This window comes from Budorcas taxicolor, chromosome 8, assembly GCF_023091745.1.
Source record: "Budorcas taxicolor isolate Tak-1 chromosome 8, Takin1.1, whole genome shotgun sequence".
Classification (NCBI taxonomy): domain Eukaryota; kingdom Metazoa; phylum Chordata; class Mammalia; order Artiodactyla; family Bovidae; genus Budorcas; species Budorcas taxicolor.
In genome coordinates, this window is record NC_068917.1 from 103,700,004 (window position 1) to 103,713,350 (window position 13,347).

The window sequence follows — 13,347 nt, forward strand, 5'->3', positions numbered from 1 at the left end:
GTTTTATGTACATAAATTTTTGAAACATTATTTATAATAGTGAAAATTAGACATAAAATAGTGAAAATTAGACATAACCAACAATACAGGAATGGTTAAACTGAGTTGCATCCATTAAATGGAATATTATATAGCCATTAAAGTCATGTTTTTGTAACATTTTTAATGCCATAGGAAAATGTGGCAATTCTGCAGTGGAAAAAAACAAAACTGGTTATAAAATTGTTTACAGTATGACTGCAATTATATATAAAGGTATACAATATACATATAGCACACACAAGGGGAAAAGCTGTTAATTGTGGTTACTTCTGGGTTGTGATATTATCAGTATTTTTTCTGTTTTATACACTTCTGCATTTTTCAAGTTTTCTACAATGACTGTGTATTATAATACAGAAAAACACAGGTTATTAAAAAATTCCTCTGATGAACTGATAATTAGAATGTCCTTGGGTACCATAAATATGTGGGACCATACCACTGTGCTCATCCTCTATAACTTTTATAGAGTACATATTCTTCTGATAATAAACTTACATTTCCTGTTTTATACATGTTACAACACTTTAATTAAAAAAAAGGTAATATTGTGATTAGATAGATCATTGTTTGTTTCATAACCTAAACAAATACTGGCTTTGACATCTAGGTTTTTCTATTTCCTAGAACATTTAAAATTAACACTCTTTTGTCTTTTTAAGTATGGCATACTGCATACACAGATTTTCATGCATGCTTTCTAAGAACGTAATTCTAATTTACAGTTTTCCTAACATAAGGAAACAAATGGAGTTATAAATCATTTAAAAACAGTCTACAGTCTTATCCATCACAAGCATGCTGATAGGCATAAACATGTTTATTAAATGAAATGTATCCTTTAAGAAGAAAAAAAGGGAAGCCTGCATGTAAATGAAGTTGTGGATTCAATTAGTCAGAATTTGTTCTGACTTGCACCAAACCATTCAAAAACTTTTGAACACTAGTTAATGTAGTGTACACGGACACTCCAGAGTCTGTGTATGAATTCCATTGCAAGATCTCCGCTTTCTACTTTCAAAAGGAATGGGAGCAGGATGAGGGGTATCACGTAAGCTAATTTTTCAACATATGTCAAGTCTTGGTGGGTCAAGGAACAAATACTGCCATGGGTTAGTGTTTAAGTACATGAATGTATTTTTCCTCTTTCTCACACCCGACCCTGCCCTGGCCTTTCGGGAGGGGGAGGCTGTTCATCCCTCAATAGATGATGGCCGCCTCTCATCTTAGTTTCTTTCCTAAACCACGGAGTGGTCATTGCTGTGAACTCCAGCCAGGATGGTGTGGTTGAGGGAGGAAGCCGAGCGGTCCGAGCCTTCCGTGGGGCCGCTGGTGTTCTCACTGCGCTGGCAGCAGAGGATCTGCCTGAAGGTGGCGCTCATCTCCTTGTCGCGGTAGGAGTAGATGATGGGGTTCATGGCAGAGTTGAACTCGGCAAGCAGAAGGAAAAACTTCTCATAGGCCAGAACGTCACACTGCGGGCAGCACACGTCGAGAAGTAACAAGACCAGTCCAGGAGTCCAGCAGATGATAAAGGCACCTGCAGGGTCGGGAAGCGGGAACGGGAAGGTTTAAAGAGAGAACAGAAAAATAGATTGATGAAGGGAGCACCCATATGGTGAAATGATTTCAGCTCAAGGTCAAAATAATGAGCTCCAAAGGCATCAGAGCATCATTTGAAATAAAATGTTCATTTTCCGAAATAATCCGAAAAGGTTCTGACAATAAAATGAGCAATTGAATAAAATCTTATTACTTCAGAGTGAGTGAAGTAGCTCAATCGTGTCCGACTCTTTGCGACCCTGTGGACTATAGCCCGCCAGGCTCCTCCGTCCATGGAATTCTCCAGGCAAGGATACTGGAGTGGGTTGCCATTTCCTTCTCCAGAGGATCTTCCCAACCCAGGGATCGAACCCGGGTCTCCTGCATTGCAGGCAGACACTTTATCCTCCGAGCCACCAGGGAAGCCCTAGGCCCTTAGTAAATTGACTATTTATGAGACATTGATGATTATTTTTAACAAAACAGAGTTTGCTAAGCAATGGAGATACAAAATAGAGATATCCAGCATTTAGGATACAGACTTTGATGCTTATAAAAATACTGTGTTTTATAGCATAAGATTGTTCTCAGGAAAAATCACTGTGACGCCCTCTCATTTTAGTTAAAGCACAGTTTCTGGATTCAGTTTGACCTCAGATCCTTGCTTTGCTATTTATTAAACTGGATGAATTTAGGCAAAATACTTTCTTTTTTATTGAAATATAGTTGATTTACAATGTTGGGTTAGTTTCATGTGTACAGCAAAGTGATTCAGATATATACACATTTTCAGATTCTTTTTCCATTATTGATTACTATAAGGTTGTTGAATACAGTAGCCTATGGTATACAATAGGTCCTTATTGTCAGCAAATTAGTTTTCTTACCTGTTTTCTCATCTGAAAAGTAGAAATCATTACATTTACCTCATTTGGTTTGTTGTTAGGAGTAAATGAGTGAGTCAGTGACAGTTGCCCAGTCATGTCAGACTCCTTGAGACCCTGTCCATGGAATTCTGCCAGGCTTCTCAGTCCATGGAATTCTCCAGGTAATTCTACTGGAGTGGGTAGCCATCCCTTCTCCAGGAGATCTTCCCAACCCAGGGACTGAACCCAGGTCTCCTGCATTGCACACAGGTCCTTTACTGTCTGAGCCACCAGGGAAACCCAAGAACACTGGGGCAGGTAGCCGTTCCCTTCTCCAGAGGATCTTCCTGACCCAGGAATTGAGCCGGGTCTCCTGCACTGCAGGTGGATTCTTTACCAGCTGAGCTTCCAGGGCTAAGAAAATAATCACTCCATGTATCTTATCAGAAACAATAACAATAATATCACTATTATCTGCTCCATAACACAAGCCTGTTTGGAAGCAGCAATTTCCAGGGATAAAATGTATATTTACTTTGATTTTTAATCAGCTGTCACTTAAATGGGGCTTTTCTATATGCTTTACAAATGTTACCTCATTTCATCTGTACCATAAGCATATGAGATAGAAACTGTTACCCTGCCACACAGAGGAAGAAACTGAGAAACAGAAATTAAGATACCCTGCTCAAGGCCATGGTCCTGGAAAGTGGCAGACCAGAGGCAACCCCAGGGTTTCTGCTCTTAAAGCCTGGCTCCAAAGTCTATGCTCCAGACACTGTTATATTCCCACTTCTTAAATTAATAAAATTAAATTTTTAAAGCCAAAATTGTATGCTTTAGATGTTTTCCTATTTAAATTCTCTTGCTTTCCCAACTCTTCTAACTCATGAAGATTTTACTGTAACTATAAAAGGATGGAAAATAAATTATATTCTTAATTCCAATTAATTTAGCTACTGAAGTCATTCATTTAGCTTCCAGAGAAAAAAGAGGTTTAGAAATAGTGTTAAAATCTACCACTGTGTTACCCTCAGGATGAGCTGGGGATCCTTGGCTAAGAGAACATGATGGGGTGGCCGAGGTCTTGTCCCATTACATCTCACTTGATGGGCCCCTTATGTGTTAACATAATCAGGCTACACAATGAGCAGACAGGGAGTGCGGATAAGCCCAGAAGTACACTGGAATATTTTGATTTAAATGGTACTGGCTTAGGGGGAGGGAGGCTTGGGTTGGGGTCGAGAATCGGACTAGTCTCAAGGAGTGAGTTTCACAAAATATAAACAAATGAGATTTAGTCTCCCAAACAGCCCAGTATTGAATGTGAACTTTCTTTTTTGAAACTTTTCAGCAGGGAAATGAAAATAAAGAAAGGAGCAAAGTACCCCCATAAAGCTCTTTGTTCTAAACACAAACGTCTATTGGTTTTAAACTGCTGTTCACTTTGAAGACTGGCCAAGGTGCTTCATTTTCTAATAAATACAATACCTTAGACTTTCCTTAGAGAGAAAAGAAAAAATATTTCAAAATATCAGGAGATAATAGCCATGGAGCTATTTGAACTTCAAGTAAAAATGTTAATAAAGCATTCATTCCAAGTCCTTGAATTTCCTCGCTTGAAAATCACTCAGAAAGCTAAACATAAAGGAAAATCAAAGGAATGCCTCTTGAGTTTCAGATATAATGCATTATTCATTGAGAAGCTGGGAAGGGAATTATTCTCAGGATGGAAAATGCTTGGATGGAAAATACATGGTCCCATTATTCCATTTACTTGGAAACTAAAAACACGCAGGCTTCTCATGAATGGCAGAGCATTCTTTCAAGACTCCTTTTCCCATTCTTTCATCAAAGCTCTAATTGAGCTCAAATTCAGAGCTGGATTAGATACCAGCAACATGCATCTCAATAGATTTATTTTAAATAACATGATCTTTTTTCCCTTCCAGGCAGCAGAAGGGAACATCCTTATTCTCATGGATTTGCTCAAACTGCCTTTCTTCAAAAGTAACAGAATTCAAATACAGTCATTTGTTATTTATAACTTCTTCTAATTTTTAAATTCAAAAAGAGCAAGATCTTTGTGATAAAAGCCATGGTCTCCAGAACTAGTCCAGGGGGTTTTACCAACCACGCAAGAAGCCTTGCCAGATTAGAGAAGCGAAGTGGGAACTCCGTGGCCTGACTGGGAGCTAATACACATGGGTGTTTCATTGAAGAACTCCCAGTCCTCTCCCTTCTTCACAACCACACCATTCCAACACTCAGTGTTTGGATCTTCAAGACCCGACTAATTTAAGAGACTCAGGACAGACCTCAAAAACTAACATGTAAAATCAATCACACAGAGCTTTTCTTTCTTTTCCCTTCCCCACTCTTTCACAGAGGTGTGAGGACCAAACTGATTGAAAGCTGAAGGTAGACTACTGCAGTGGAAAAGAGGCCCTGGAAAATCCCGAAGTGATCAGGCTTCTCAACAATAGTGATTGGATAGTATGAGATCAACTTTGCTCAGGTTATGGATTTACCATCTGGCTTCTTAAAACAAAAACTATATCATTTACAGCTTTAGTAAAAAGGAGCCAACCATAATCCATTCGGGTCACAGAACTTGAGAAGTGCACTGGGACCCTGGATCTGTAATCAGTGGACAGTCTACCTGTACATAATCTGAGCAGAGTCAAGTGCACACCCATAACGCAGGCTGATGATAATGAAAAGAACCCCCAATCTCCACACGTGTCAAGTAGAGAAACAATAGCTCCTGGCCCCCTCCACTGGGTGTGATGAGGATCAAACTGAGATACAACATGTAAAAGCACTGCCCCCTACCCGACCACACTACCTTTTGCCGTCACGGGAGGCATAATGCATGTAGGCTGGTGTAGCACAGTACCAGGGCAGAGTTCCTCCAGGCCAAAATGTGGAAGCATGTTTTACACCATGAGGACCTGGCATTTCAAAAAGTTCTCAGACACCACCCCAATTATAAGAGATTCCTAATACTTGAAGATGGATATGAAAAGAATAACAAGAAGGAAAAGAGAGGAACATAGAGATGCACAGGAAGCCCCAAATCATTTTGGAGTTTCTCACAGGTCGACTCAGTACCTACTGAAGATAATGGATAAAATATTGTGGTACTCAATAGAGACAGTCCTTTACGTAGTTTGTATATTTCCAGAACATTTCTGATGGATGGATCCCCACAGATTAAGGCATAAAACCAAGGAATGTTATGCAACAGCATGAAAGCAAGAGGAAGCACAAGTAGTTTGTCACTGCTTATTGTAAAGTCAGAAGCAGAAGCACCGGAAGAGAAGATGTTCAAGATCATACGTAGCCTGGCAAAGACATCTGAAGCTTTTCCAGTACTAACTCTCAGAATAGCCACATATTATATAATATATGGCTGCAGAACATATAAGAAATACTGATCTTCATCTACCCTATCAGATTTTAATTTCATCAGCCTCATTGGCCAGAATCTGGTTTAACATACAACACTGAAAGAGAAAGAAGGAAAAAAATGATCGAGATAAAGATAAAAGCAAAACCAGATATTTCCAAATTCTAGAGGAGAAAGAAGAACCTGAACAGAGGCAGTGGCAATGAGAAGAGAAATATGAAAAGACTGGCAAAGTATTTTAGAGATGAGTTGAGAATGATTTCTAGATTTTCCATTTGGGAGAAGGAAGGATGGTGCTACCTTCCACTGAAGGAGGAAACACAGGAGAAAGTGTTGGCTGGTGTTTTCTGAGGGGAGATGAGGAGAACGCAGATAATGCCCTTGGTTCTATTTACCTTTAGCTTGAGGTAACCGCATGAGATCAGATGGGAGATGCCCTAAAGGCATCCTGATGGGCTCATGGCAATTTGAGTCCTGAAAGACTCTCTCGGTGGGCTGAACAAGAGTGCTTACATTCCGGACGATTTGCCAACATTACAAGTAACATGGGGAGAAAACTACTCAAAATATATTGTGGGTTGGGATAAATAGCAGAGCAAGCTTCATTCCTTTCTTTTGCATCTGTCAAACCGATCTGTGAGGGCCCCGGTGCCCACAAAGATGGAAGGAGAGGTGCTGGAATGTAGAAGCAAAAAACAGGGAGGAAAGAGGCTGTTTTAGAACAAGAGGTCACAGCTGCAGAACCAGATCAGATTACCACACCTTCCCTGAAATCTACACACCCCCATCAGCTGAATAATGCTTACCATCTGGTCTCACAATTAAAGGCTTTTTTTTTCCTAGAGGGACTTTTTCCTAACTAGTTGAACTTTGTTTACATATGGAACTTAAGAACTAAAGTTAAAGAGAAAAAAATGTCTGAGAGAGAAGACCTTGTGGGAGGGAGTCCAAGGTTTCTGATGAAAAAAACAGAAAACACTTCCAGTCTGGCGGGCAAATTTGTGCTTTTACAAAAAATCAGACATCCGCAGTTCTAAAATCAGTCAAGGCAAGTCCATTCTATACCACTGCTGTGTCCAAATTAACCTTTCCTTGGTCACGCTTTTAATGTTCCTCAAATGAGGATCTCTGAAACAGTCCCCCAACCTTAAGAGACATGTGGCAGAGATCAAATGGGAAAAAAAGCATTCAAACGCATAGACTACTTTTTCTAGTTGCCACTAAAGTGTGTATTCTTTCAGAGCAGACATCTGCATATCCCAGAATCCAATCAATTTTAGTTTATTTCTGTAGTTATTGTCTGATTTCTGCTCTTAAAGTGCACACATGGCTAGCTAGGAAATCATTCTAAATTACAAATCTTAAAGGAGACTGTTAGGTAAGAGACCTCAGATATAAAGCTTATTGCCAGGTCCAACAGCAAAGGTGTCATTGCAGGAGAAGTATATGAATGGCTTTTAGAGAAATAAGTTTTTCTAAGAGAGTAAATACTGGAGTGGGTTGCCATTTCCTTCTCCAAACTATTTTCATTATAAAATCTTTTCTGGAACACAGAAAATGATATTAATCCAAATGAGATATCTCCAAAAATAAGTCATTTCTATCTTAATACCAATTTTACTTCATTCAGTATAATGCCTACCACTTCTATTTCTTCATGGTCTTAATAAATGTTTCATGCATTTAAAGTTTCATGATTTCATTCATTGTGTGATATATTCTAGTGATTCTTTCACTTGTTCCTAAGAGCAACATTTATCTTTTAAAGAAGCATGTTAACAACACACAGATCTTCAAACCACAGTAGAATACTCATTATGTTCTTTTTAGCTTTCATATTCCTGTGCCTAAGTTTCACCCCATAATACTGTCCTGCTCAACATGATGCTGGCTTCCATATACACAGAAGAAGGACAGCGGTGCCTTCTTCTGGTATTTTATATACTCTCCTGCACATTAACCAGTGAGTAGCATACGCATACACGCTCCATAATCTACAACAGACTCTAAATCTTGTCCTACAACCATACTTTGGAAAGCACAGGCTAAAGTGGCATGCATACTAGGACTGGCTCTTAAAGAAGACCATCTGTGCTTGAGAACAGCCAGTAGAAACCACTTCTCCACGGTTACAAATCCAGCCAAGTAAGCAAATACCTTTTCTCTGCCTGTTGCTATAGGCCCCTAACCAATTCCTCTTCCTCCATGCTTCTTCCCTAAAGTCCAGCTTGCACAGAACAGCCAGAGTGGTCTTTCAAAAGCATAAATCAATTCACATAACATCACTTTCCTACTTAAGACTCTGCAAAGCTTCCTACTTGAAATCCTTCCTGTGATCCATAATGTCCGACATTACTACCGCCTGTCAGACTCTTCAGCCTCATCTCTTTCCACCCACCCCTCATTCACTGGGTTCTACCACACACATACCAAGCTTATTTCTGGGTCAGGATCTTTGCATGTGTTTTCATCTTGGAATATTCTTTCTGTAGATCTTCCTGTCTTCTTACTATTAAATATCACTTCCTCAAAAGCCAAACCTGACTATCCTAGGTAAAGCAGCACATTCTTCCCACTAATTATCTCATGTTATCATCTTCATTTCCCTTACCCATACTCAAAAATATCTTATATATTGGTTTATATGTTTATTTCCTATCTTCCTTCAATGAGAAGGTAAGCTTCGTAAAGGAAGGAAAGGTATCTCTTGTCTGTCAGTATCTCTGGCATCTAGAACAGTGGCTGGCAAACAGTACTACTCAATATATCTTCTGCCAAACAGAGTGGCAAATCACAGCTAACTACCTAATAGACATATCCAAAACAAGGAAAATTAATTAGAATAGTCCCTTAGCTCTCTTTGGAAAACGAACAGTAACACATACAGTGTACACGGTCTTTAAATGGGCACTATGAGACATTCAAAGGAGCATGAGGTGGATCCTACAATGTAGAAGTCTCTTTACATATGCACTTTTTACTCTAGCAAAAACTAGCCTGTTGCTTCTAATTCTGATGGGTGTCCAATTACCTACGGAATCTACTGCGCTTTAGGGAAGCAGATCCGGTCAGGCAAGAAGGGAAACCAGCATCAGCCAAGTTACTGCTAAAGGAATGTTTCAACAGGATGAGGCTGCCCCATTAGACCCTGGATTTTGAGGTTGCTTCCTGGGAACAATCACTAATTGACCCAACATACCTCTCTGTTAATCCCTCAAGCTTCAAAACTCCCCTCAGGAAACTTCCACCTTGCCACTGTTTACTTAGTCTCATATCCATGCTCTAGCTATCAGGAAGTAGGGAAAAAGAATACATCCTACCCAACAAATACATATTTTACCATTTTTTAAAATATAAATTACAGTTCTGACCAATGTCCATCTATAATATTAAGCTTAAATATACACAAGATTTTTTTCAAGTGTCATCAGTTCAATTCAGTCGCTCAGTCATGTCTGACTCTTTGCGTCCTCATGAACCGCAGCACGCCAGGCCTCCTGTCATCACCAACTTCCGGAGTCCACCCAAATCCATGTCCATTGAGTCGGTGATGCCATCCAATCATCTCATCCTCTGTCATCCCCTTCTCCTCCTGCCTTCAATCTTTCCCAGCATCAGGGTCTTTTCCAATGAGTCAGCTCTTCGTATCAGGTGGCCAAAGTATTGGAGTTTCAGCTTTAGCATCAGTCCTTCCAATGAACACCCAGGACTGATCTCCTTTAGGATGGACTGGTTGGATCTCCTTGCAGTCCAAGGGACTCTCAAGAGTCTTATCCAACACCACAGTTCAAAAGCATCAATGCTTCGGTGCTCAGCCTTCTTCACAGTCCAACTCTCACATCCATACATGACCAGTGGAAAAACCATAGCCTTGACTAGATGGACCTTTGTTGGCCAAGTAATATCTCTGCTTTTTAATATGCTGTCTAGGTTGGTCATAAATTTCCTTCCAAGGAGTAAGTGTCTTTTAATTTCATTGCTGCAATCACCAAATGCAGTGATTTTGGAGCCCAGAAAAATAAAGTCAGCCACTGTTTCTTGGACTTTTTTTTTCAGAGACTCAAATTGGCAAGTTGTTTTCACATATTTATGGCCTGATAATTTGTAGTACTGTTTCCTGAACTCAAGGAACACTTATAATTTATGCAAGGACAATAAGGATAAGTCTCATTAATCTAATTTTTCTTCCTGGAATGGTATATCAGCCGTTTTTCATTTCCTGATAGATGTCTAAATAATGGTATGAAGCTAATTCCTTGAATTATACCTTCTCCTATAGAAAAGTTTGAAAATACAGAAAGTATAAATAGGGAATGTAAACATAATTGTGCAGTCTCAAGCCACTTTAGTACATGACCCTGCACACTTTTTAAATGTTTCTTCTAATTCTAAATGTGGGATCTTATTTTGAATTGCAAATGAAATTAACATAGAAAGATGGTTGGTTTATTAGTGGTGGGTAAGGGATAGCACTCTACCTATCAGATCTAGACCCTTAAATCTATTTCTCACTTCCACTGTATAATCATAAGGGATTTGATTTAGGTCATACCTGAATGGTCTAGCGGTTTTCCCTACTTTCTTCAATTTAAGTCTGAATTTGGCAATAAGGAGTTCATGATCTGAGCCACAGTCAGCTCCCAGTCTTGTTTCTGTTGACTGTATAGAGCTTCTCCATCTTTGGCAAAGAATATAATCAATCTGATTTCAGTGTTGACCATCTGGTGATGGTCCATGTGAGTCTGAGTGAACTCCGGGAGATGGTGATGGACAGGGAGGCTTGGTGTGCTGCGATTCATGGGGTCACAAAGAGTCGGACATGACTGAGCGACTGAACTGAACTGAACTGAAGGGATGGCAGGCAATCAGATGTTATATTTTCAGAAAGATCCCTTGGAGAAGGGAATGGCTACCCACTCTAGTATTCTTGCCTGGAGAATTCCATGGACAGAGGAGCCTGGGTGGTGGGGGGGGCGGGGAGGGGGGCTACAGTCCATGGAGTTGCAAAGAGTTGGACACAACTGAGGGACTAACACTTTCACACTTTTGTTTCCATGTAAGATACTTCAGACACACAAATACACTGGTAGGGGACGGGGGGCACCATGTGTCAAAGGCTGGCTGTCCACTGTGCAGGAGATTTTCCTGAATGGGGGAGCCTCCTGGGAAGTCAGTACAGGGAACTGCCACTGAAGTCAGTTTTTTCCACACCTAAAACATCCAGCGATGCCATCTAATGAACAGGCCAAATGGTTATATTAGACGATCACATGAGGAAAGATGTGTTCCTCTGAAACTTTCTACGAGTAGCGAAATGAAGTTGCAGTAACATTCAGTACAGAATTAGTATGGCTATTCTCATCAGTTCCAAATTCTAAGAAATCAAGAGATAGCTAGCAAACTAAAGATGCACTAAGTTATACGTCCTTACAAACACACCCCCATACCACTTCCAACAGTGGCCCATGTTTTCCTGGAGATATAACCCCTGAAGTCTCTGTGCCAGCAGACAAACAGGAAAACGCATTCATTTACTTTCAACAAAACCAATGTGGGTTAAACCATGGGTCACCACCTCTTCTCTTCCTCTCTAAACATGCTTTCTGACTTCTGCACAGCTCTTTAGAGTGTACCAACTAGAGTAAGACTGGCTCACCAGACCATTATTACCCACTAATAACTAAAAAACAGGGTTACTCCAAATGCCTAGCAAAGGCTTTTCTTGTAAGCCCTTATCATTTTTAAATCAGATATATTTTAAACTGAAAAAATACATACACATATACTATATAGTGAAAGTTGCTCAGTTGTGTCCAACTATTTGTGACCCCATTACTATACAGTCCATGGAATTCTTCTGGCCAGAATACTGGAGTGGGTAGCCTTTCCCTTCTCCAGAGGATCTTCCCAACCCAGGAATTGAACCCAGGTCTCCTGCACTGCAGGCGGTTCTTTACCAGCTGAGCCACAAGGATAAGCCCAAGAATACTGGAGTGGGTAGCCTATCCCTTCTCCAGCGGATCTTCCTGACCCAGGAATCAAACTGGGGTCTCCTGTACTGCAGACAGATTCTTTACCAACTGAGCTATCAGGGAAGCCCTATATTCTATACACTATATAAATGTGTGTATGGATTTATATACCCACACAGACTCACAACAGTCACTGCGTCTTACTAGCTTAAAAAAGACAATGAGATCTGGGACTTCCCTGGTGATCCAGTGGCTAACACTGCACTCCTATGCAGGGGGCCTGGGTTCAATCTTTGGTCAGGGAACTAGATCCCACATGTCACAACTGAAAGCTTCCAACTAAAGATCAAGCTGCAGTGAAGACTGAAGATTCCTTGTGCCGCAACTGACATCTGACACAGCCAATATAAATAAATATATATATATATTTTAAAAAAGACAACAAGATTTCTTTTCTTTCACAAAAGAACCAACAAAAAAGGATAACATCACTTATTCTTCACGTAGATAATTCACCATTCTCAGAAAAATTAAATTAGTTTTGCTGCCTAAACATAGTGATTACACAAAATTTCAAAACACATTTCCCTCCCTTATTTTAAAAATGATCAGTCTTATATAGCACAGTAAATCAGTGTTGTCAACCACTGTTCAGCACTGTCTAACTCAGAAAGGGATACCAAACATATTGCATGACTGTGGTCTAGCTGTTACCAAGGTGATATAAGTAATATTTATCCCTTAAAGAGTAAATGGAATTCTCCCCATCCAGAATATTTCCCTAGGAAAAGTTCAACATAAACAGAGAATCTGTAATGGGTTTTACAACATACTTAATTTTTCAGCTATGAATTTAGATTCCCCTAAAATGGTACTATCAATAACCTCAGATATGCAGATGACATCACCCTTATGGCAGAAAGTGAAGAGGAACTAAAAAGCCTCTTGATGAGAGTGAAAGAGGAAAGTGAAAAAGTTGGCTTAAAGCTCCACATTCAGAAAACTAAGATCATGGCATCTGGTCCTATCACTTCATGGCAAATAGATGGGGAAACAGTGGCAGACTTTATTTTTGGAGGGCTCCAAAATCACTGTGGAGAAGGAAATGGCAACACACTCCAGTACTCTTGCCTGGAAAATCCCATGGGCAGAGGAGCCTGGTAGGCTGCAGTCCATGGGGTCGCGAAGAGTCGGACATGACTGAGCGACTTCACTTTCACTTTTCACTTTCCTGCATTGGAGAAGGAAATGGCAACCCACTCCAGTGTTCTTGCCTGGAGAATCCCAGGGACGGGGGAGCCTGGTGGGCTGCCGTCTATGGGGTCGCACAGAGTCGGACACAACTGAAGTGACTTAGCAGCAGCAGCAGCAGCAAAATCACTGCAGATGGTGACTGCAGCCATGAAATTAAAAGATGCTTACTCCTTGGAAGGAAAGTTATGACCAACCTAGAGAGCATATTCAAAAGCAGAGACATTACTTTGCCAACAAAGGTCCGTCTAGTCAAGGCTAT

At 40.3% G+C, this 13,347-nt stretch overlaps 1 protein-coding gene across 1 annotated transcript in view; it reads right to left on the reverse strand.

The window, feature by feature from the left end:
- Positions 1 to 917: 917 nt before the first annotated feature.
- LPAR1 (lysophosphatidic acid receptor 1) overlaps positions 918 to 13,347 on the reverse strand; it is a 162,058-nt gene continuing 149,628 nt past the window's right edge. The window contains exon 4 of the mRNA XM_052645153.1: positions 918 to 1,582. Coding sequence (XP_052501113.1) covers positions 1,281 to 1,582 — 302 coding nt within the window. The 3' untranslated portion in view covers positions 918 to 1,280. The remainder of the gene's footprint in view (positions 1,583 to 13,347) is intronic.